The sequence below is a fragment of the Hylaeus anthracinus genome, unplaced genomic scaffold, assembly GCF_026225885.1.
Source record: "Hylaeus anthracinus isolate JK02 unplaced genomic scaffold, UHH_iyHylAnth1.0_haploid 12000, whole genome shotgun sequence".
Taxonomy (NCBI): domain Eukaryota; kingdom Metazoa; phylum Arthropoda; class Insecta; order Hymenoptera; family Colletidae; genus Hylaeus; species Hylaeus anthracinus.
Window position 1 is genome coordinate 10026818 of NW_026534347.1, and position 27714 is coordinate 10054531.

Consider the following 27714-nt stretch of genomic DNA (forward strand, 5'->3'; position numbering starts at 1 on the left):
ATGGGAGTTTTCAACCGATTTTGGGAAAACTTCGCGACGAGTAGTTTTGAAGTGTTCTCTAAATGTGTGCAAAGTTGCATTGGCGAGGGTTGATACGAAGGGGTTAATTCGCCCCCGTAAAGAGGGGCACGTCGAAAAAAGCCACTTCTGAGGGGGCCAGGGGTGACGGAAGGGGTTGAAAAAATAAAAAAAAAAACCTTTGCACCCCTCACATTCCTTCTCGGGCAAATCCACCCCTCACAACACCCCACCCCCTCCAAAATCCACAATTTTTGGACTACAGCCCCGAATTTAGGCTCAATGCATTCCCTGGAATCTCCTGATCCAGGAAATGCCAACGCCCACGCCGTGCGCCCCATAGGCACCCCTTAGAGGGATGGAACAGTTCGCCACTTTTCAACACCCTTCGTAAGGGAGCACTTCCGCAACTCGAAGGGCGATGAAATTCACCACGTTTATTCTCGGTACGTTAAGGATCAATGTCATTTAAAGCTCGTTTCGAAAACTGCCCCTGGAGCTGAACAGGGTGGCCCAGAATTAAGGGTGGTCCACTTACAGGTGTAGGGGTTGGAACGATGTTTCGTTGCGTGGAATACATGTGATACGGTCCAAGGCATTGGAGTGACACAGTTTTGATGTCTCTTGCCCGCGTGGATAGCATTAAAATACGAAAATGTCGCTTTTTTTTTGGAAAACCCACCCGCGAGTTTAGGCCTGTGTACCAGGTGAACGAGTAACCCCACGTCAACGCCGTTCATGGATTCGGACGCGCGAATGCTTTATTAACAGGTCCACAAAAATTCGGATATTTTGAATCACGCTTTCATTGTCAAATCGGAGTAGATTTGAAAGAGTATTAAGTGGGCCGGACGGAGCCGGCATTCAGGGGCGCCTGGAGTTACGCAACCAACCATTCCTCGTACCTCGCTACGGATTCTCTCGCGTCCCTCGAATGAAGCGTTATCGTCTGAACTAGAATTAAGTAAGTACTAAATTTGTTATCGAAATCGCAGCTGTTTGAAAATTAAGGTTTAACTTTTCCGGAAAATTCTCAACTAAAATATGAGAGCAGGGTTATAATATTCAAGCTATCGGTATAATTCTAGTTCAGACCATAGGTGATGGTGCCCTCGAAATGTGTGTAAAACCAGAAGTTAGTCGGTCCAATAGTTTTTGAGAAAAACGTGCGGTCGACTTGAAAAATGTCGTTTCGAGAAAAACGCGTTTAAAGTTTGCTATACATTTAGCACTGATACTAGTGAACAGCATTTAAGCCTCTGTAACTATAAGAGCTCTACGAATTTCAAATTAATATTTTAGAGGCACTTTCTCAAAACCCCAAATGATAAGAAAATGCAAAAAAAAAAGAAAAAAAAGATATCGAATTTTTTAAGTTTCTAGACGATAATACCCCCTTAAGGGGGGAACAGCGAATTTATAATTTACGTCAAATTTATAGTTAAAGTCGATATTGTTTGCTGAGGAGGAAAAATGCATTTTAGGAGAGGAATTTTTACAAACTGAACGAGTAGAGAGATAATTTTTAAACTTCAGTAAAGGTTCCATTTGTTTTCAGATATATAATCTAAATTCAGTGCTTCATGAAATACTGTGCAGAGACTCACGTTTGCATAAGTTTTTAGAGTGAGAAATCTACATTCCATAATTTTGTTTTCGAAAATAATTGACTTAATGGAAGATCTGTTTGCTAGTGTTTAATAAAGAAATAATTTTTCTGTTCTTCATGTATTAATCTAAAATGTTTACCATATATATATTGAGTAATAAAGAAATAATTTTTCTGTTCCTCGTGTATTAATAAAAAATGTGAATTTTAATAAACATCCGCAGCCTAATAATATAATTATCTACGATTAATTTATGAAAATTGCACCATTACTAAAACTTTAAATATAACAAAAATTGTCAAAAATTTCTTTTAATCCACACATTTAATTCTTTTTTCCATTACTGTAAAATGAATAATTGTTGCTCAAATATTCGTAATAAATAAGGATAAGTTAAAAATGTATAATAAACAATGTTCTGAAATGTACATAAACACGGAAATGTACTCAAGAAACAAAAATAAAAGCTACACCCCATAGCATTCCGTTCCGAATTGTAAAAAAGCAAATAACTGTAAAAATAATGAATTTATTATCTATTTCACAGTGCTCTCTTGTAAGTAAATCATGGATACTACTGTGAAATGAAGTTTCGAACTTTCACTGGTATGAAATGAAAAAACGAAATATTATCTCACGACTGTAGGTATTGGGTACATCGAATAATGTTACAGGACAATTGCAAACAATACATAGCGTACGTCCCAGATGCTAGTACGTGCACGAATACCGATTACATAAACCTGTGCCGACGAGCGTATAAACAGGAAAATGATACCGACCTTCTACACGTTGATCCAGCTTTATATCCGCATCTACTTGTCTAGTATTAAATTATCAAGTCCATTTACACGATATCCATGATTTTACATGATGTTACCTTGTTTACGCTTCAGAAACCATTCAGGTGCATCGAAGTTTCCCTTCCAAACGGGACTTTATAAATAAAAATCAAATACATCTCCACATTTTCATTCATTTTTTCAAATTCTTTCCGCGAACCCTATACATAAGGATTGTTTATCTAAATACTTTTTTTTATCTTTAAAAACAAATCTCCAAAATGTATGTTTTGTAAAAATAAATCATTTTCAATTATAAAACTATTTACAATACGATCTACGCTATCTATAAGAACTTTTCACTGAAATATTTTTTTATCGAATGAAATAAATCTCCGAATTTTGTCAACACTCTTTGTGAAATCAAAATATTTTCTATTACGAAAATATTTAGGGGATGTATCCGATTTATTTTATTTTAAATGAATGCAAATGCCCGCTACAAATACGCTGGTATTTTGTTATTAAAAAACAAAATTCTAGAGATCTTTTCTTGGAGAAACTTGTACAATATATGTGGAGATAAAGTATACTATTTTTGGAGACAATGTCTATGCCATTAGCATTGTGCAAAATAATGGAGTACTGCGTTGCAGGAATATGTAAACATGTACACTTAGTTGTGCTACATTATTCATAAGCTTAAGTTCGTTACGTACGTTTTATGTAGTGGTTTTGTAGTCATTATATTTTGAGTTATACTGAAAGCAATGCGAATTAAAAATATACCGCTTGGACTTTCCATTCTCTAATATTTGTTCAAATTCGTGTTACTAGTTATCCTTTTATTTTCAACGGATTATGAATATTACGCTCTCAAAATGAAATGGTTTTATTAAACCCCATTTATACTGGGTATAGGGAGAGCCAATTTCACGTATAAATGAAAGTGCATGGCAAGATACATAAAGGAATATAAGCTGGAAGAATTAAAACGTGTGATATTGTTCTGTATTTTTTTTTTTTTCAAGTCCATACATATAAATTTTTTAATACGGTACTAGAATGAAATCATTTTTATATGCAATTATTATAATTTTATACAAATGAAACTACGATACTTCAACCAGAAAGGTAAACAACAAAACCTCTACTTACACGTGTTAAAATATAATTATTGTGTAAGAGACCGGTGTACTTTAATTAAACTTCGTGTGAAAATAATTTCACATGTATATACGAAAGTTTAATACAGAATTCTTTACAACTATTTTAAATCGATTAAAAACAGTTTGCTATTTACATATCTTATATGTCTATTAAAAACCTACAGAAATATAGAACATATGTAAACAGTAAACAATTTTAAATCGATTTCAAGTAATTTATTATCAACACATCTTTCATATTAAACAGTTTCAAATTATTTTCTTCAAAAATATAGAACCTGTGTAAACAACAAATAATTTTAAATCGACTTCAAGTAATTTGTTACATAACTTCTGCGCAACGAACGTACCTACGCTTGATCGTCGAGTAAATTCTCAACAGTTCCCAATCGATTTCTCGGTTTTTACGTTAACGAGCTGTCGGTAAACACACAAAAACACGACAACATCCCTCGTTTGAACCGGTCTTTTAAACATGTAGCTAAATGAGCGCATTCCCTCGGGGAGACAAATGCAAGAATTTGTTCCTCGTCTCCATTGGGAATGACGAGTGCTGTTTTCACGTACGGCACATGTTCGTTCAATTCACTCCTACATTGGGAACAGTCGAAATGAGGCGTCGTAAATGTCCACGGCGAAATTACTTCTATCATACATTAGTTACTTCACACCTACAACATGGATACTGCCAACCGATACATTAATAGAAAACATTGTCAAATTATTTCAGAATTAAGTGACTTTTGTTTGAATCACTTTTTTCGTAGCCACGCTTGCAAACATTCCACCCATCTCTCCGTATAAGTATTCACGCTTTATTTAGCTTCACTTTACGTAGTTTAGCAAATTTAATCCACAGTCTCATTATATGTAGTGATAATTTGATAAACGTGTTTGATTGTTTTGTTTAAATAAATCTAATTTTATAGGAAACGGTACGTGTATTTTAAGTTGAATTATAAATACTTAAGGCGTCTGGCCACCCCGAGCGTTCGCCAGATGGGTACTATTCTTAAAAAAAAAAATTAATTAAAAAATGAATCAAGCAATCGCAAAAATCCATTGTTATTCTTTAGATAATGTATCTAGAAGTAGTGTGTACAAATTTCAGAGCAATCGGACCGCACGTTTACTTTCTTTTGGGATTATCTCGAAACTACATTTGTCGAAATGGTACAACGTAAATCTCGTAAACTATCGGTCCGATTGCTCTGAAATTTGAACATACTACTTTTAGATAATTTATCTAAAGAGTAGCAATGTGTTTGATTTTTGCGATTACTTGATTTGTGTTTTTTTTTTTTTTTTTGAAGATTTTTCGCGTGAAATTTCGGTGAAAAATAAAAAAAATTCTAAGCTACTCTCTTGCGACAAACTCCAGAAACAATCTAATTTTTTTTTTCTTTTTCACATGTAACCTAAAGAATATAATGATGGTACAGCCCACGCGTGTTTCGTGCCGAAGGCCTTCACCAAAATTTTCGAACCGCCGCCATTTTTTTTTTTCGTTATCTCAAAAATGTTTTCACGTGTTTCATTAAACCGTTCTTTAGTATGTGTCAAAACATAAAAATATTTTTTTCTATACTTTCGCATTTATGAATATTTTAAGAATAGTACCCATCTGGCGAGCGCTCAGGGTGGCCAGACGCGTTAATCTGTCACAAAGAACAAAAATTAAAGAAAATGTGTAGAATGTTTAAATAGGGAGGAAAAGATCCAGACAGTATTACATGTCACTCAACCGCGACTAAAATAGCCTGAGTAATCGATTATTAAAATGTGTGTGCGTGTGTGTGCGCGCGCGTGTGTGGGGGGGGGGATAGAAAAATTAAGACGCTGAGGAGCATGAAGGAGGTATACAATTTCAAGGAAAAAGTGGAATAATTAAACCAGGAAGATATCGAGAAAGTATTGCCCTCGAATGAAAGTTTACAGGTCATTGATACTGGTTGACGTAACCGGGTCTCCAGTGTTACGTCAGAACCCTGACATATACTCTAATACGCAAGACAGCACGAGACCACTGAGGGAAAATCGACTAAAACGATAAATGTGTTCGTCCGTATACGTCTAGACTCGTTTTGGAGAACCCGTCTTCCTCGTACCCTGATATAGCACAGAAATGACCTATCTTCGTATCTGAAGCTGGTATACGTAAATACTGATACACTGGGGCACCGCCTACCTCCGTATAATACATGAATCTATCCCGATTTAAAGTGTTGTTTGAGCACTCTCTATGTAACTCGCCAATGTATAGATCACACAATCCAAAAATAGCCTGCAACACTTTACTATTCATCGTTTGCACGATTGAAAAATTAAATTTGTATTTATTCACTGTGAACTATTCTAATCCGTACCGTGAATTCTGGCTTTAAATTCAACGAGTAACGACTCGACGTTTGTTCGTTTGAAAAATTGAATTTTTATTCGTTTATTGTTTATTGTGAATATATTAACTCCCGTTCAGTGAGCAACAAAAAAAAAGGTGATTTATCTTGTTCATTCGACATCATATATTTAATATTTTTATTGAAAAATATGACTTTATATATCTTATACATGTGCGTGTACGTATTATATACCTTTCTTTAAAAATGCAAACATTAAATAATTTATCCAATGAAATGCTTCAATTATATTAGATCAGCGTTTCCCAAACTTTGTTTTAATTATAATATACATCAAAGCCTCGAACATTTTAAAGCACCGTCAAGAACAATAGTCAACCAAGTTCTAAAGAATATTGATGATATTTATAAGTATTTATAGATATTTCAATTTAAAAAAAACTAGTGAAAGTAGTATTTATTCGACATGTTTATGCAAATAAGAATTTTATTCTTCCCTAGTTTCTTGCACGAAACTTTCAGCTTGTAAAGGAAAACGCCGAGCTTTGCACCTGCATTGCTAATATAGTTTGCAACATACATTACTCGTGAAGATATGCGTGCTGAGTCGTATTGACTACAGTGCAGCACCTGCAGTGGCGATGCAGCAAACAACGGTCTTGACCGAAAGGCCGAATTTTTCGTCCACATTTGGAAACTCGATAGCCTAAACCCGATGCCCCAACGTTCAAAGGTATTATCGTGCGAAGACCTTGTGCCGTGAATTAACGACTACAGGCACAATTTGTAACAACACCAGACAAATCGTAATTAAATTTATGAAAACGAATGCGTATGGGAAACATAACAATTTCTTTATAACTCTGCTAAGAGACCCAAGTATACCCTTATGAAATTAATGAATAAAATTTGTTTAATGATTTTTTCACTCGTAATCATTTTTATTTCGTAGTTGTCGCTTTAAGCATCGAAAATTTCATTGTCGTACGATTATTGATTAAAAAGTTGAATGTATTAGGTTGTCCCAAAACTTTCTTCCATTTCATTAATAAGTAATGCATACACAATATTTTATGTCTAATGACACATTACTGAATTGTGCACGATTCATTTCGCTTCATTGCTGTTACAACATGAATATCTATGAAATTAGATTGTCTATTTATAGAAACACGACCACATAAAATAATTGAGTGCAACTTGCGATGGAAACTTTCGGGACAACCTAATATTTTAATAAATTAATACAAAAATCGTTCGTTATAGTATAAGTTCATCTTCTTGAAAAATGGAGTTTCTATGAAAAAATACGTAGATTTTGTATATAAGAAAGTTTCATTGTCAATGAATGAAAATATTCTCAGGAACATACTAATATATAATAATGTTTATTTATTTTTACGAGTATCTTCCATACTATTGAAAATGATAAATTGATTAGTAAAGAAGAAACTAACTATTGCTAACTAACCCAAAATGTCAATACTTCGTACTGTTTCGTTACAATGAACAAGATTTATTAACATCTTAATACCTGCGTCGGCGAATTGCTTTAAAAACCTCAACCATACTTCATCAATTCAAACGTAAACCTCTTGTATCTTCAAATACAAGAAGATGAACTCATCCATTTTCATAACCTGCTGCTCTTGAGTACACGTGCAAGTGTTGAATAGTTCTGACTATTAATTAATAACATAAAACACTATAAATTTAGAAAGCTTCCAATCATAGACTGAATTATACATTTTCTGCAGTGGCTCATTAACTCCTGCCATTAGCTTCTGCTTAATAGAACGTGCCAATGTCAACGGTTTATCGTTAATCAACCGATTCTCCTTTTTATTGTTTTCCCGTTGCACATGACATTGTCATGAAAATTTATAAAATGACACACTTGTTGACTCCTTAGCCAAGTCTTCTATTTTTACATTTCAAATTCATGGACTTTGCTTGAATATGACCACTACTCTATGCACAAAGTATGTCGCAAGTACGCGGAATAACAGGTAAACAAAAAAAAAACGGAAGTTCCATCTATGACCAAAGCTGAAGTAAAGGTTAAGGCTGAAGCGCATTATGGTTGCACATCTATAACAGGCCATCACGTTTTCCAACGTAACGTGATCCGTGGTTAAACACGTTTGTTTACAGTTTCAACTTTAAAGCCCGAGCTGGTCGCGCGTTTTTATCGCCCAAACAAAGTATTTAACGGTCGTGTAATTAAATCAATTACTAAATTAATAACACTATGGATAAGGCTTCTGTAACCGTGGAGGAATAATAACAACATTGATATTAATATTCGTACAGATTTATGTTACCTGATATCCAGTACGTTTTGATAATGATGAGTAGCAATTAAAAATGATTCGGTAATTAATTTATGGTAGACAAGGATGGAGAATTTCGAATACAGTGGGTGTAGAATGTATTCGTACACCGATCAATTTCCCAACAAACTTTTGTGTAAAATTGTAGTTTCTTAACTTCTTTTTTTATAACCAATCATATTTTACATATTCTCGGAAGTCTCTAAGGTAGATATAGTCCAAACAACATTTACTGGTTAATATAATTTGTGAAATTAACAAACAAATGCGAAAAGTGGGTAAAAGTATAGAAGCAATAAGTATTTCTACGATTCTTGTGACGAACCATTTTCAGCAGAGTTTGTAACGTAAACACATATTAGTAAAGTACTTTTAAACGGTTGTGCGAATATTTATTGCTTCAACATTTCTATCGATTAATTGTTTTTTTCTTGTTAATTTCGCAACTTACATAAACAGCTATTTTTTTTTGTAATCTATCTATTATAGAGATTTCCGAGAATATGTAGAATGTCATTGTTTATAGAAAAAGAAAGTTAATAAATTACAATTTTATACAATTTTTTTTGGAAATTGATCGGTGTACGAATGCTTTCTACATCCACTGTACATAAAAATTAAAAATATTGGGATGCACCACCAAAAATTGCCTTTAGATGACCCTTATATCGAGAAACTTACTTTCCAAACGAAACATTCAGAAATTTTTCAAGTAAAAATTTGAAAAAAATACATTGTCAAATTCATACAGTAAATAAAGTAGCATTGGTAACCAGGAAATATGGAAACATGTATTTCAGTGTCAAACACTATTAATATCGCACCTGTAATCGATAAGTCTACATAATACACATAAATACACATGTCCAATACATTATTCTTATTCGATTCAATTGCTAGCCGTCCCGTTGCACATTTGCGAGAGCGTTTCGTGTTTCGCAAAAGGAAACAAGAACGCTCGACCAGCTCACGGCGTAAAAAACAAAGGATAGAAGTTGAGGCAAAGGAAAAATAACGAAACAAACGAAGTGTAAACGAACTGCAATTTTTGTATACGTAGGAAACGTATAAACAAGCGTTTTAACGTTTCGCCTCCTCCCAAAACACGTTTCCGGTTTCAAGCATCGATACGATCGACACGTGAATGCTCAAACCGGTTCCTCAAGGACGATGAAGACCCGCCTGCATCGCAGACTGTATGTCCAGAACCAGCCAAGTCGGGCTCTATACTTAAAAAGTACTTGGACGACCTACATCTAAGAACGCTTAAAACCCTCTTTCGCAAATAATCGTGTCTAACGCCCGAAATCGATTATTACATCAGCTTTTTATGCTTGGCAAATTTGCAAAATTTCCTCAAGGGGTTACAGTTGTTATAATTAAAATTCAAGAATTCTTTTGAAGATTTAAATGGTATTTTATTCCAAAACAAAGGATGATTTTACAGTAGAATCATGTGAAACAAACTTTAAATATTGATTTTATCTAGATGGCAGTGGATTTACCGAAAAATCTCATCTTTTGATCTTCAAAAATAGCGCGTTTTCATCGAAAGCAAATTCCTTTGTAATCCTCCTAACTCTCAGAGTGTAAAAATGGTTTGAAGGATAAAAGTGTTAACTTCACTTGGCCAATAAATAAAATTTCCAAGGTGTACTACCTACGGGATATTGTACAATAAGGCGTGGGCGAAGGTTCGTCCTTTTCAAGAAATAAGGACAGAAAAAATGGAAGAGGAACCTGTTACTCGTAAATCCTTGGTATTTCCTTGGAATATTGTCATAAAGTAAACAAAAAATATTCTACCTAAGGAAGGAAGGCATGTGGCAAAGTCCACAAAACGATACATTAAAATAATCGACCGATTCACTTAATCTTATTACCAGAAAATTTTCTGTTCGTCCCCCAAAAATTCACAAATATGCACCTTTCTTCGGACCGCCCTGGATGGGCTTCCTTCTTCCGTTAAGGAGCTTGGAACATCAAAAAATAAAAAAAAAATCACTTTTGTTTTTATTTTATTTTTTTATTTTTTTCATCAAAATATAAGCGATTCAGAACAATTCTACGCAAAGAAAATTGAATTTGGAGCACTAGATGTGGTAAAAAAAAGTTTGACGACACGAACTTAGTAAAAAGAACGCGATAAAACTGTAAAAAATATAAGGAAATACAACTGACAACTTTCTCGAGGAGAAAACAACGACGGTCAAATTTGCGGAAGCCCGGAGGCGCGGTTATCTTGGTCACAGTTATAGGGTATTGTTTTCTAGGGTAACGAAGACAGCAAATTTCCGAAAAAGCAGTGTTCTAATCGATTTTGATAAAATTAAATACGATTCGATAACATTTATATCGATAATCAAACGGGAAATAGAAATTTTTACTTTTTTGCTTCTCCTGAAAACCTAGATTTTTGGTATAAAGGTACACTTTTCTCAGAAACGGTTAGGCCGATTAGATCCAAATTTTTTGCACGTGTTTCTTGATAGTTCGGCCTAACTTACACCGAGGAATTTTGCAATATTTTGATTCCAAAAAAGTTATCGCCGCCCAAACCTATACATTTTTTTTTTCTATTTACACATCTTTAAAAAATTAACCATTTGGAATTTCAAAAAAATCCACGGTGTAAATTAGGCCCAACAATCAGAAAACACGTGGAAAAAATTTGGATATAATCGACCTAACCGTTTCTAAGAAAAGTGTACCTTTATACAAAAAAATCTAGGTTTTCAGGAGAAGCAAAAAAGTAAAAATTTCTATTTCCCGTTTGATTATCGATATAAATGTTATCGAATCGTATTTAATTTGATCAAAATCGATTAAAACACTGCTTTTTCGGAAATTTACTGTCTTCTTTACCCTAGAAAACAATACCCTATGGCTGTGACCAAGATAATCGCGCCTCCGGTCTTTCGTAAATTTGACTGTCGTTGTTTTCTCTTCGAGAAAGTTGTCAGTTGTATTTCCTTATATTTTGTACAGTTTTATCGCGTTCTTTTTACTAAGTGCGTGTCGTCGAACTTTTTTTGTGAGAAAAAAAGAAATTTTGTGGAAAAAAATTCTATTCCTTAAAAAAAGGAAAAATTTTTTTTATCGCTTCTAGTGCTCCAAATTCAATTTTCTTTGCGTAGAACTGTTCAGAATCGCTTATATTTTAATGATAAAAAAATAATAATAAAAACTAAAGTGATTTTTTTTTCTTTCATTTTCTCATTTTTTGATGTTCCAAGCCCCTTAATAATACCAAGAAGTGACCAATCTCTACCCAAAACGACGACGATACCTATGTAGTTTCACAATCAAAAAATTTTGTCCACTTGATCGATTTACTTTCCAGCCGTCCTTCGTAATACGGTCACGGTTGGAACCCTTGGCTGCCAACTGCGTAATAACACAGCGGGAATAAAAGCATGAGAAAAGGACGAAGCGGGAATCCGTGAGAAATGGGTTCTGTTTAGAAGGGAACTTGGTCGTTGCGCGACCTTGCCCTATCCTTGGAGAAACGCTGTTAGGATCACGGGGATTTGCACAACGCAGATTCCGGAATGTAATTCCTATAGAACAAAGCTTACTACACTTATGCGCGTTTACATCACTCCCCGACGGAGATACACCTATGTCAATACTCCTACGGGGCGTGTTATCTGTAAGAGGTGGCGTGAGTCCGATCCCCACTCTAAACTTGGATGAAAAGTACTCGTGATATCCCGACGAATGGAATCTGTAGTTCAAGGTAATTGTTGTTCCCACGCGTGCACGTTATATCCCGTTTAACGTCCGACATTCTATGAATGTGAATCTGATCTCCGTGAATATCCTGCATGTGGGAGAATGGTAGTTCTTAAAAGGACGACTTTAGAATTTTAAAACCCCTAGGATGATAAATTCTTCGAAATAAATACAAAGAAATTCCTTAAAAGTTTCAGCTACCTATCTCAATTCTCACTACCTCCGGACAAAGGTCGAATTATCCCACTTTGAAAACAAAACTTGTTGCGTTCTGATTTTTATAGTTTTAGAATAAAATAACTGACATACTCTGAGATGGTATATTCTTATAGCAAATCGAATGCTCTTAAAAAAAGGACCCTTGTGAAAATCGTGTAAGTCTAGCCGCTAGAAAGTTATAAGCTATGTGAAAATAATTAGTTTCGAATTATTTTTAAGTATTTTCATTTCATAACAAATTGGATGTATTTCGCACAATTGTTTTTATTATTATTATTATTATTATTATTATTATTATTATTATTAAAAAAGAAAATCCTGAAGCACCATATGAAAAATTATTTACGTGCATTTTCATATGCATTAAAATGGAATAGATGAATTATTTCGGTGCTCTACTTTAAAAGTCTCACTGTGTATAATGTATAGAGTTCACACATGTTCTAAGAATCTCTATCTAGGGCAGCATCTTGCTTAAATCAATCTTCATTGTCTACCCACCAGATACAGAGATCTTAACGAAGAGAACCGTACTCAAAAGTACCACAAATTATTTTCTGTGTAAACATCCGAGATGAGTATACACTGGCAGGTGTACTTACGAATCTCTCTTCGTTAAAACCACTTTCCAATTATACCGCTGTACTTTTTAAATCGCAATTTCATGGACTCCAATTGAATTACAAAATTTTTAGATCTATTTACATAAACATTTCAAGCACGTCAATACGAATAAATATTCTTCAGCGACCTCCCTTCTGCGTAAATAATTTGCAAATTTATTCTCATTAAAACTTCTAACATCGAAAATCAAAAACTATTATTACTCAGATTAATGCGGAATTATTTATAGAACCTTGAAACTGATGATAATTAAATTGAAGAGCATCATAGAATTTTTACAAGAGAAAGTAAATTCAAAAGTCTCTCTAATGTGGTCATTTAAATATTCGTTTAAATGAACCTAATTTAATGAATGTTTGGTAAATATGTCTCGGTATGTATTATATGTTTGGATTTCTGTAATACTAACGCTATGTAAATATTACTTCTGGACATAGTGATCTGGCAAATGTATCAAACATAGTATAATTATGAGTTATCCGTTACCTATTTATCTATTATACGTATTTACTTTGATATTGTGTAAATATATAAATTAAATTGCTAGGCTAATTAATTGGACGCTGACGCTCTGCCAATTCCAATATTCTCACGAATTCTCAATGTTATTATTATTCTGGACATAACCCAAGCGGCGACATTAATAATATTACAAGAACATGCGTATTTGTGTCTTCTTAAGCCCACCTAATGTCGACCAATATAGAGGTGCCAATATAATATTTGAATGAAATATCCAGTGTCTAATTTTATTATTAACATTGCTATTTTGTCGAATCGCAACAGATCCAGTATTAAATCTCTTAAATAATTTCGTGTAAACATCTCTATACATATATTTCTCGTTCGAAGCTACTTTGAGCAATTCGTGCGACGCAATAATAATTACTTTCCAGCGTATTGTGAATAGTTTCAAAACAGTAAACAGAATTTGCTTCAACGGATAGCGAGTGCCATCAACCAATTCTTATCGTGTACGATTAATACAGTACGTAAACTCGTTATCGTTACCTTCGTATTCCAAATTTCCGCGATAGAGCTTATTACCTGTTAATTTCTCAAAGCACGTTAATCCAATCCACGAGAATAAAAAGAAATTGGTTTTAAGTCCAAATTCCTTTAAGGCATGACGCTTTTCTTTTTGACCATTTTCGAGGCAATTTTCATGATCTTTCTACAGGCAAAGTAATTGACATAAAATATGGCAAAATGGTGACACTTTAAATTTCAGCAATTATTAATTATCTTTTTTGCTAAGTTTAGTAGAAATATTTTGAAGGCGTCAAGTATTAAGAATATTGAAAAATAAATCCAATTTTTGACTCAGAAAAAAAACAAAGTGCGCCTTAACCCTCTACGTTTCAGATTTTCTAATTTCAACGCGTCTTCGCAACCCTCGCCCGACATAAGACCGCTACATGTTAACTGAACCTTTCAAACGACAAACAAATATTTTCATTTGAGAAAATAGAGTGCACGCGGTGAGAAGTAAGTTTGCTGAATCTATCACGGAAGAGGTCCGTCGTAACATCAATCTTAAGTAGGTCAGTAATCTAACTCCATAAAAATGTTCAACAATAGACGAAGACATTTAAACGGCTAAACTGGAATTATTGATCGAATGTAAAATGCAACTCTATTAATATTCGTTTGTGCGCTGCTACTTAATTACTTTCATTCGCGTGGAGTACCTTTTATCGAGTTTAAAAGACGTGGATCTTGTAGGTAACTCAAGTAAAGAAATATCAAAAATATAAACATTTTTAAATATTCTAGATGACAAACACACCAAGTTTTATTACTTTATATTAATTATAGTACTTTTTAAAAAGTTTAAAAGACATACAGTGGGTGCAGAATGTATTCGTACACCGATCAATTTCCCAAAAAACTTTTCTGTGAAATTGTAGTTTCTTACCTTCTTTTTTTTTGTAATCAATGATATTTTATATATTCTCGGAAGTCTCTAACATAGATATAGTCCAAACAACATTTACTAGTTGATGTAATTTGTGAAATTAACAAAAAAATTCGAAAAGTGGGTATAAGTATAGAAGCAATAAGTATTTATACGATTCTTATGACGAACCATTTACAGTAGAGTTTGTAACGTAAACACATTAGTTTATTGCTCCGTACGAATTAGAAAACATCATATTTCCAGTAAAGTACTTTTAAACGGTTGTGCGAATATTTATTGCTTCAACATATCTATCGATTAATTGTTTTTTTCTTGTTAATTTCGCAACTTACATAAATAGCTATTTTTTTTTGTAATCTATCTATTCCAGAGATTACTGGGAAGTTTTGGAAAAGTTGACAATTTCAATTCTCAATTCGTACCTCTATGTAGCAGTGGCGATGAGAATTAAATCATCTTGATTACGGTTGAGAATTCTCCTCGAGTCCTGTAACACCATATGAGTGTGGCGGCACTAATGCCACATATTCCAGATACTTTATTTTCTTTTTTCGTGTTCCCCTTTTAGTCATCTCGTCACGTGTGTGGCCATACGAGAATAAAGATTGAGAGGGAAAAGAAAAGTATAAAACAGGCGCAAAGAACGTATGGTGTTTGAGTCACGGATTTAACTCTGATGCGAAACCATCTCTCGTGTTTCGTTTGTTCATACCAAACGAAGGTGCCCACCTTATTATTAGACTTGCAAATTAATTTCCATCGATTTGGAATTCCCGTCGCGCGCATTCGAGATTATTAACGTACACGTCAACTCTGGGTTCTTTTACATGAAACGTATATCGATCATTCGTTGCAACAGCAATGTGATTCGAAATTCATGAATTTGGGGAAAACGAGTTTGAGTGTTTTGAATCATTTGAATTTTCAAAGAGCGTCGTGTGTAGAATGCAAAATGTGGAGTAATAGGATATCGAACTAGGACAAAAAGTGAATAATATCGTTCATTTCTGTCGATTCTCATTGATGGTAATAAACTCACCATGCTGTTATGCATTAATTAGGTCCCTAGTCTCAGTGTTGACAACAATAATAATACATCTTATGTAAATCTCGATGGGGCCCTCAGGGGCTGTAGCTATGTTTGATTGTAGTTACAGAACGGGGTTTAGCGACCCAGAGGTAACCGAGCTACATGGGGAAAGGGGACAGTGGGTCCCAAAAGCATGTAAACAAATGTAATGTTAGAAGTGAAGGAACGAAACCTACCTACGGTCCGAAAAAAGAAGCATATTAGCTATTTATTTACCAACAACATACAGTGGGTGTAGAAAGTATTCGTACACCGATCAATTTCCAAAAAAACTATGTAAAATTGTAATTTATTAACTTATTTTTTATAAACAATGACATTCTACATATTCTCGGAAATGTCTAAAATAGATAGATTACAAACAAAAAAATAGCTATTTATGCAAGTTGCGAAATTAACAAGAAAAAAACAATTAATCGATAGAAATGTTCAAGCAATAAATATTCGCACAACTGTTTAAAAGTACTTTACTGGAAATATGGTGTTTTCTAATTCGTACGGAGCAATAAACTAATGTGTTTACGTTACAAACTCTGCTGTAAATGGTTCGTCATAAGAATCGTATAAATACTTATTGCTTCTATACTTTTACCTTATTTTCGCACTTTTTTGTTAATTTCACAAATTGTATTAATTATTAAATGTTGTTTGGACTATATCTATCTTAGAGACTACCGAGAATATGTAAAATATCATTGATTATAGAAAAAGAAGTTAAGAAACTACAATTTCACAGAAAAGATTGTTGGGAAATTGATCGGTGTACGAATACATTCTACACACACTGTATGTATAGCTCACTGTGTAGTTGTTACTTTGATTTCTTTTTGTTTAGGAATTTCATTCTAAATAAATGTTCGTTTTGCGCAACTTTCTTATACATTCACTTACGAATACAATAATTGTATTTAGGAATGTGTGGTTCAGGTAATGTTTATTATTATTATAGGGAAAGAAATTCATTTTTTGACCCAGATAAGGAGTGTTGGAATACTGGAGAAAAAAATAAGAAAGAGTATTTTTAATATAAAGAAGATTATTTTCGTTTAAGAAACAAAATGTAATGTTGTTTCATATCAAGTAGTGTCGGTGCAATATTTTTCATGTATATACCGGCTAAAGTTTTTTCATTTATACGTATTAGAAGACAGGTGATGAATTGTATTTGGGAATGTGTGGTTCAGGTAGTGGTTATTATTATTATAGGGGAAAAATTCTGACTATATGTATATACGAAAATGTCAAAAGCTCGTATCTGCGACATCCGAAGCCCAAGTGCGAATAAGTAGCCATTTTAGAGAAAGTGCAAATTCGTAGAAACTTCAACGACCCGCCGTCGTATCAATTCAATGGCCACCATAAAATACCGAAAGCTCCACTTGCCCAAACGCGTCAATACGTTCACGTTAACAAAACTCCGTACGTCGGCCGGCCAAATTAATGCGTTCGACAGAAAACCTTTCACAAAATAAAACGCACTCGTGAAAATATACGGGTCACGCTCGACTTTTTTTTTTTTATCATTTTTACGTGGACTTTAAGCCCCGATATGATAATGCACCGAAGATAAGCGCGTGGTACAGCAGTAAGACGTTCGAAACCTCCAAGGTAAAGTTAGGTAAACGATTCATCGTGTGTGTAACCGTCCGCGTCTCTCGACAAGTTATTTCGCGTAACCGAGAAAGCAGGGATAATACTCACGTGCAAACTCGTTTACAACGTTCCTCCGACGAATCCTCGGTTACTCGCGAAACTTTATCACTTTTAGACCACGATTCGCGATCCACGCACTTCTCGACGTTTCTCGAGAAACTTCCTTTCCAGGAAATCGAATCGTTGACATTAAAGCACGCAACAGAGAGGACGTCCTTTCCACGCTGTGAAAACACTCGATATCACTGGCACTGTGTATTCGAAATTCTCGATAGCACTAATTGGAAGCACCATTGAGATGGGCAATACGACCCGGGTCGATTATCGTCGACGAAACAGTCGTATCAACGACGAACAAAAACTACCGGTGTTCGAGAGGCCAGCAAAAAATTACCGGTTCCCATCCACGCCTGCCGCAAGCCACCGCACACCGCGGAATAATGTTTACATTTACGGTCGCTGGTCGCGTTGTTGCTGACACGTTCTTCTCGCGATACGTTTGAAAAGCCATTCGACTGGGTGTCGTTAACGAGAGTACTGCTCCCGAAAATGACGAACCGAGGAAGGACTCGAGTTTGCGTACGTCCGTGGCGAATTCTCCTCGTGGTGGGTGCCACGTTACATTTCGCACGTAGATCTTTTCTCTGTAACGATTCACTCGGCCGCGACCGGATTTTCTTGGCTCCTAATTGAGCGCAATTGCATGGAAGGCTTTGAGGGGATATCATGCGATAATTCCAAGAATTATTAACACTGATCCTGAATGTGCTACGTGAACGGGATGCAGGCAACTACGAAGCACGTGCCACCTTACGCGTTGCGGTACAAAAACGGTCTGAGGCGCAGGTCTCAGCGGCTTCGGCTCCCGCACGTACTTCGGAATGTACCCGCCATATTAACTACGATTTCCAAGTCGACATCTAGCGAGAGAACTACGAATTATCAACGTACAATTCTCGCTCGATAAACGACGTTTTCGAATACAGTAAATTCCCGTAATAACACGATATGGAAAAAACTAAAAGAAAATCAAATACGGGCTATGGTTTTATGAATAGTATGGAGTTACGGAAGTATACCTACAGTGGGTGTGGAATCTACTCAAGAAGCTACATTGAACGTGTAAAAACCATAGCCATGCGTAACAATTTTTTTTCATCGTAAACAATTGACGTAATGAAAGATCTGTTTGCTGGCGTTTATTATGTGTATTATCTATTAGGTTGTCCAGAAAGTTCGTGCCAATTTTTAAGAAAACTTCAAAGGCGCATTTCAATTGTTAACATACATTTTTTTATATGTATATTTATTGAATTACATAGGTACTATTTTGTTCCACAACCTTTCCACTTTTTAAGGGGTGTACGTAATATGTTATTTGTTTCCAGCCATTTCGACATATTCAGACCTGCACCACCTAACAAAAATCGGCATGGACTTTCCGGACAACCCAATATTATTTTACAATATCAGTTTACAGCAAAAATGTACATTCAATGCGACAATTTTCTTTTCTTATGTATTTTGACCTGCTAAACTTGAAAATCCCAATGAAAAATTTTTCTATGGATGGGTTTTTTTTATATGAATTTTTTAATTTTTTTTTTATTTTTTTTTCTGAGATAACTTCACATTTTTTGCCATATCTCGAGTTAGAAAGGCAATCGAATTTCCAACAATTATTTTTAACATTATTTTTCAATCTGTTCAATAGTTTAAGTGTCACGAGCCAATATATATGAGAAACATTGATTTTTTCGGCTAAAATAGAACACGAATATTTCTTTCATCGCCATGGAAAAATAGAAATTGTCGAATTACGTCCAGTTTCTTATTGTTTACGTATAGATCGCACTTTTGCTGAAGAAAATCTATGGATAAATACCGGAATTAGGAACAATTGAATTAAGGTACAAAAATTCCAATTTTGGTCTGTTTTCGTATTTTTCTCCTATTTACAGTGGATGTAGAATGTATTCGTACACCGATCAATTTCCCAACAAACTTTTCTGTGAAATTGTAGTTTCTTAACTTCTTTTTCTATAATCAATGATGTTTTATATATTCTCGGAAGTCTCTAAGATAGAGATATAGTCCAAACAACATTTACTAGTTAATACAATTTGTGAAATTAACAAAAAAATGTGAAAAGTGGGTAAAGGTATAGAAGCAATAAGTATTTATACGATTCTTATGACGAACCATTTACAGCAGAGTTTGTAACGTAAACACACTAGTTTACTGCTCCGTACGAATTAGAAAACATCAAATTTCCAGGAAAGTACTTTTAAAAATGGATCTAACAGAGAAATGGAAAAAGATCCCACTTCGAATAACTAATAGTTTAGTTAATTTAACGCTTAAAAAAGTTACAATAATGATAAAACCAAAAGGAAATCCCACGAAGGAAGTATTATATATTTGTAAATTAAAGTAATTTTTTTTTTGTAATGAAGTTTTAAAAATTAAACAGTTGTGCCAATACTTATTGCTTCGATATTTCTATCGATCAATTGTTTTTTTCTTGTTAATTTCGCAACTTACATAAATAGCTATTTTTTTTTTGTAATCTATCTATTCTAGAGATTTCCGAAAATATTTAGAATGTCATTGTTTATAAAAAAAGAAGTTAAGAAACTACAATTTTACATAGTTTCTTTTGGAAATTGATTGGTGCACGAATACTTTCTACACTCACTGTAGGGCGGTCTGAAAAAGGAGCATGTTTGTGAATTTTTGTTTAGACAAACGAAAAATATTCTGGTTATAAAGTTTTGGGTATTAAAATGAACGTTGCTTACTCCACGAGTAGCAATTTTTGTATTTAAAAATATTTCAATTTAACAAAGTTGTAGAGATGATGTTTTATTTGATATAATTCGTCAGAAAATCAATGCCGTCACCGCGATAAATGTAAAAAAAGTGACGCAACTTTTTTAATCTAAGATATTTTAGAGTACAAGAATTGCTACACGTGCACTAAGAAATGTTCTTTAAGATACCCTGAAATTTATTACGAGAAAATTTTCCAAATATCCTTTTTTCGGACCTTGCTAAGTAGAATTTCCCCCCTTTTGGGAGGATTTTATCGATTGAACGAAGAACAGAAAAATGTAGATTTTCATTAGTGAATGACTCATCTCAGCACGTGTTTTATCGTTTTACAGCATCGAACCTCGACCCTGTACAGGCGAAAGGTTGGTTTCCTTCGTTCAGATCACAGAATTGGGGGACATGGCGATATACCAATTTTAAAGTTGGCAGACTCTGACAGACAAACATCTCCCGGGAGTTGCCGGTACATATATCAAATTTTAAAGAAGTTTAGATCCGATCGTAGTGGCTGGTGATATACAAACATAAAAAGGAAACGAGTTTTTCAATTTACACACTATAATCCTCCCGCGAAACATAGAAAGAAAATAACTATTTCTGTCCTCTACTAAATATAGATAATACTTTGATACGTGAACAGCAAAAATTACTCTGGATAGATTTTATTTTTATGTTAATTTGAATTCTATGAAAAAAGAAATTTGAAGCATCCTAAAATATTATAGCTTTCCTATATAGCTAATAATTTTAAAACTAATTAATATTTCCCTAACTGATTAATTATTCCGAAAATTTTCAATAAAATCCAAACAAACAAGGAAGTTATTATGGTTAACATAATTGTGTGATCGGAATTAGGCCAAACGCGACTCCCACTGTTACGCCATGTCGCTTGCCTCTGACATTTAGGAGATTGTTCAAAGGAGAGCGAGAGAGAGAGAGAGGGCAAACATGCAAGTTTGCGCCAAAAGATGAGAGATAAAGGCAGCGGAGGAGCCACACAGAATGGTGGGGATAATTCTTCAGTGACCGTGAGCAGCCAATTGATTTTAGTCTGAATACACTCAGTTATCTACAATTGAATATTGCAACGAAACTTGTTGACCTGTTTTAACACTCTGTTGCATAATGTGCCCCGTTGGGAATAAACTCCCTTTCTGAATAAGGAACGAAGTATTCCTGTTATTTTAAACGTTCTGACTCTTAAATCTTAGATATCATAACTGTATTTAATTTTTGTTCATTTATACAGTTTCATAGTGTTCAGTGTATATACTCATAATCATAATAGGACAACAAATTTTATTTATAAGATTGTAAGATTGAGAATTTTAATGGTAATTTTTTAGATTAGAGAGAGAAAGGAGAGAAAGAAGAATGCATGGATTAAACAGATTAGCAATGGTTATTTGCGCTGGAAAGTCACAGATAACGAAGTACTATCATTTTTAAATCTAATTGTTTAAAGTTCATATTGCTATAATTTTGTATAATTAATCTATACACAATTATTGAAGCAACATGAGTATGTATATAAGAATAGAACAATATTTAAGTCTTCATCATTCTTTATCATTCTTTATACATATTATTGTTGTCCTATATACGTTACTTCAAGTCTTAATGCTGATCAAGTTTTGTTATAGTAGATTAGAAAATTTTAAGTAATTTATCAATCGGGTTTTGTCATCTAACAGAGAAAACTAAATTCGATTATCGGCTGTAGATAAATGTAGGTAGCGTTTTTCGTTTAAATGGTCGATATCATGCTCGCGAGCAACGGCGGCAAAAGCTAAAAAGCGTGCAAAGATATATTTCCCAGACACTATCAAAGTCAGGTGACATTTCTCGGTTATCTTGACACGTATGCTCCATCTTTATGACTTCGGGTGTTTATGAAGCCAGGAATAATCAGACACTCGATTCGTAGACTAGAACGTAGTTCTTACATGTTGTAATACTTACCCTGCGCTGCTATTTGTGCCTGGTGCTGAGCCGCGGTTCTCTGCAACATAAAAAATATATACGTTAATCCAAATTCTCCAGAATAAAATTAACAATGGGAATAAAAATAAAATTGAAGAAAAGCAGTCGTCACAAGTGATAAGAAAGAATTTAGTTAATCGCAATGGAGTTGTGTATCGCATAAAAAAAGAAAAAAGTGAATGTGTTTGCTGGGAGAGTTTTTAAATGTTTCGTTGTATATTAAATTAACAAACTTTATGTACATTTTGTAAAATGAAGCGTATCCCGGAGGACTCGAGACTCTTCGAATCCAAGGAACGGCTCCTCGGTTTGGCCCCGAAGTAGTCGTCCTTCTTTCCACTCTTTATCCATCGAAAATACGAGGACATGTTGCACTTTTATCTTGTAACACGATTCCACGATGATATTCAATCACATTACTTTACGTTTAGTGGCACGAGAACGTTCACTACACTCCTTGTGGATTGTTTTAACACTCCAGTCGAGATCTCCTTAAGTGTTTCAGAATTGTAACGAACCAGTGCTGTACGAATAAAATTACCACTTGGTAACGTCAATTGATACCTATCAGGGGAGCAAATTGAGTGTATTGTTCTTCTAAAGATTTTTACGTACAATTAAATAAGGAAAAATGCTGCAGGTATGGTTTAACAATGTCATAGAGAAAGAAAGAAATATTTCAATAACATCTAAATGTTACTAGTAGTTAAGAGACTCTAAAATTAAAAACAAAAATTCTGTGACCACTGCTCAAATTATTTACGCAATTATTTCCTCTCACCACTGTGGATAGCGATCTTCCGATATAAAATTAATCAGGAAAAAGTGACGCACGTATGGTTTAACAATAATATAAGAAAGACTTAATATTTCGATAACGATTAAATGTTACTAACAAAATCAGCTGGTAGTTGAGAGACCTTAAAACTTTAAAAGAAACTCCGTGACCGCGATACCACGGGCAACGCTGTGTACTCGATGTGATAACAACCGCACATTAAAATATAGTGGTCTCGCATTTGCGTTTCGAGCTATTTACCGCGATAATGTATTATTATTATTATTATTATTATTTTTATTTTTTTTTTTTTTTTTTTATCAATACACGTTTTGTAAAAGCACTGAGAATATTCCGTATACGCGAATTAACCGCGAGATTTTATTGCGTTTATTTTAATCAAATTTGTCTGTAATTTAATAGAGTCCCCGCTGTACACACTTAGTCATTAGGCTGACACGATACGATAAAAATGCGGTTAAAATGGCACCGTTGAAGGTGGAGCCATCATGAAAGGTAAATAAACAGTTGAACGAAACGTCGCCCAGCCCATGTGCAGCACATGTTTGACGCAAATACCATTACAACATCGAATGGCTCATTACAATATTATTATCATTGTTGCTGAATACGACGTGACGTAAAGAGGCAAACGAAATTTTTAAATCGTCCACAGATTTCCAGCGGATGTTTCTTTCATATGCAACGAATAAATTGTAGCAGGTAACGTCACGAATTGTTTATTATTAATGACTCCTCTTGTATGTAAAGGACTTTGCAAAAGGATCCTTGGGATTTTATTTTTTAATGAACAATTCACGAATAACGAATACAGAGTTGATCATTTTTTTATTCGGTCTTCGGTATTTTTGAATAAACAAAATCCTGTGCAATGTTTGCAGATTGGTAGCACAATATTAAAGAGACTGTAACAGAGTAATTCAAATATATTGTCAATATACTTCTGAACGTTCCAACTTCGTCTTCGTTTTCTTTTTTTCTTTTTTAAGAAAGACTTTTTTTCATGTTTTATTCAGTAGCAAATTGTTTATAATATAAGATTTCTATCCGATCAATTTACTAAAATTTCAAACATTTTTATCTAGATAAGAACTTTGCCATTTGGATTTTGCTTTTTAATAACAAAAAACACCAGGCAGCATAACAACATCATCGTTCGTGTTCAATCATGTGCGTTTTCATTTAAAATAAAAAAAACTTTGACGTATTTCATACAATGTGTTTAATGAAAAATAAAATTCTGAAGTCCCTTTGGGAAAACCCTTTGTTTCATTTTGTAGAAATGAATTCAGGGGGGAATATAAGAAAATGCTGAAAGAGTAAATTTTCTCAGGTTTGATTAAAAAGTGAGAGAATTTCGCATAAGTGAATAATTTTCTTTTGATTATTTCTAAAAGTTCAAGTATCAGGAAAAGTATTTTGTACATTTTTATAACAACAAGATGAAAGAGTACATTTTTTCAGGTTTTATTAAAAAGTAAAAGGACTTTGTAAAAGAAGCGAAATAATTATCTTTCAATTATTTTTCTATTTGTTTATTTTTATATCAACAAGCTGAAAGGGTACGTTCTTCCAGGTTTTATTTGAGACAATTTTGCATACAAAGTGAACAATTTTCTTTTGATTATTTAGCGTGCTTAATAAGTCATGTGCCAGAAAAAAAATGTTTCATTTGCCCACTTTTATAACATCGATTGTATGTCCGATAAACGTTCATGTAAGGAGCATTAATTGACTATTCCAGTTTCTTGACAAAAACATATGAATCTTTTTACATTGCTAATGGTACAACGCCAGTACTGTGGCGCGAGGTCACGCTATTAAACAGTAACCGATAATGAGAACCGATAAACGTATTCCGCGTAATAGTTTCGAGATATTTTTACCATCAATTTTTACTTCACCCTGCTTTAGTCTCTGTTTCTCATTACTTCTAAATTGTTCAAATAAAATATACATAATGAAACATGCTGGTGTCTGTTTTTCGGTTGTTCCCTTCCTATATTTTTGAAACAAATTACGACAAAAATTATAGTTTTACTGTTTCGACTGTATTATTGAAATTAATACAATAATTTTATATCTAGTTAAAATTACAGTTCACTTGTAGTCTAGACTTTTGACTATTTTGTTAAACGGTGGTACACTTTATAAACTGTAGCTGATTTAACAATGAATCATTGTCAATGATAAGACATGTGGATTTTCATTTAAATTGTAAAATAACAATCGACTCGTGACTTTTATTCGAATAAAAGATCGAATGTGTTCTTGCTGTTTGTGAAACACTTCATTCTATAATTCAAATTCAAATTTTTATTTCTCGAACGATCTTTAAATTGTCATACGAAATTTGTATTTATGTAAAAATTGTACGTGAATACGTGGAGGTTTTTACTAAAAGTGTAACGCAATTCCTTTCAGAATGACGTCAGGGGATCATAGTTCACCGTACTTAACATTCTTTTTTTGTTGTAAATACAATTCAACAAATTGAAGCTTCGAAAGGTGCAATATTTTCTGGGACAGTCCGATGTTAAAAATAAGATGAAGAGGTAATGGATGAATTGTCGTGTTAAATTGCGAGCTTTTGTGCAAGGTATAATGAAAAATATTGTTAAAACTGTAATTTATAAATAATGTAACATGAATTGAAACTGTAATTATAAATTTTAAGGTTTTATGCATCATCTAACTAAAAGGTGTGTTGGAAAGCAGTGTAAAAACTGTCATTTGTAAATAATATAAATAGAATATACAACCGTGATTTTAAATCGTAAGCTTTTATCCATCGCTTGATCAAAAGGTATAATGGAAAATAGTGAATATGGATTGACAAGGAAATTATCGACAACCACCGATTGAATATTGCTGTGTTCAACTTATGACCCTTCCACCTCATTCGTCTAGAACAATGATCGTGACTTACACAGGTTCATGCTTCCATAAAACATTAACAGAAAAAAAAAACGCATGACACAGTTTACTTCTAAAAAGGTGAAACTAGGTCGCCAAAAAGAGGGACTGCCAAAATGACTAGAGACAATACCGAGAATTCGATACCAAAATAACTATTACAAAATATTGAACACTTTACGCATACAGTATGCATTTCTATACGTTTGGAAGAAATATTTTTATTTTACGAGATTCGAGATAATGCTTGTGAAATAGGGTCAAATATTAACGAAGATATTGGTGTATATTATTTATATTTTTGATATTACTTTTACGTCTTCTACGATAAATATAATCTGTACAAAAAGTTGTATAGTAATTAGATTATGGTAAATGTAAATATATGTTATATTATATAAACGAGAAAACACAAATGTTTCCGTTACTGCATTTCTAAACAAATTTTCTTTTGTTTCGTTAATTATTTCCTTAAAATGAAATAATATTAGAGTGATATACGGATAAGTATTGTTACGATATATTCATCTGTGTTCACTTATACAGATTAATATCTATCGAGGGAGACTTAACACTTTATCTATCGAGAGTCTATTTATAAGGTTTTTAATTCCAGTATCTACCTACGGAAACCTATTGACTGTTGTTTGTCACCCACCTACAATGCACAATTTAAGAAAATATACAAGATTTTATACCTAGCGAATCAAGTTAATCCACGCGTGCTGGACTTCTTTTTAAAATTACTCAATTAATAACCATTCTTTTGATATCATTTTTGGTAACAATTATTAAAATAAAATTAAGACTAATTATTAACTCTTCGAAAAACACGATTTAAAATTAAAGTAAAACTCAAGCTGCTTTGAAAAACAGTATTAACAATTTATTAATGCGTTTTCACTTGTATAAATTATTATTTTCACTTATTTAACATTGGTTCGATACACTGTCAACTGAACACAAAATTTCAACTCAAATATTGATGTTAAACCAAAAGCGGGACTGTTTCTAAACTACCTAATCCCAAAGAGTTAACAACTATATGCATTGCCCAGTAGCTCAACTATTAAAAATAATAGTTCCGATAATTCCAGTGATAAAAATAACGAATAAAATATGTCAGCTCAAACATTGATGCTAAACAAACGTTTCTAACCTACCTAACACCAAAGAGTCGACAGCTACAAGCGTTGTCCTCTAATTCTATTATTAAAAATAACCATTCTGGTAGTTCTAGTGTTCAAAGCAACATCAAAACGTATATATAATCCACAAATATTCTCTACCATGACCAACTATCAAAATTTGCATAACGTAGACAAAGAAGAGAAAAATCTAGAAGATATAAGATAACCAATAAAAACACGCATATTTGTAAGATCTTTGAGTATTATGTAGTAAGCTGGTGTCGCTAGCGAAGGTGAAAGAAGAGAGCTAAGAAGGGTACCACGAAATGCTAGCTTTCAATTTAGAAGAACCGAACAATAGAGCAGCTTCGTCGATGAACTCGAGACATACTCTGTGACCGCAACACCCCATTCAGCGTCTTTTATACAGCGGTTGAGAAAAACCGCAACACGCGGTGAACTCTTTTTTTTTTTTCTTTTTTTTTTCATAACGATGGGTAAATGTATGCACAGATAGATAAAAATTACTCTTCAAAC

General features: G+C 33.6%; 1 protein-coding gene across 1 annotated transcript in view; it reads right to left on the reverse strand.

The window, feature by feature from the left end:
- LOC128890401 (dentin sialophosphoprotein) overlaps positions 1–27714 on the reverse strand; it is a 186504-nt gene that overhangs the window by 88449 nt on the left and 70341 nt on the right. The window contains exon 7 of the mRNA XM_054148855.1: positions 22312–22351. Coding sequence (XP_054004830.1) covers positions 22312–22351 — 40 coding nt within the window. The remainder of the gene's footprint in view (positions 1–22311; positions 22352–27714) is intronic.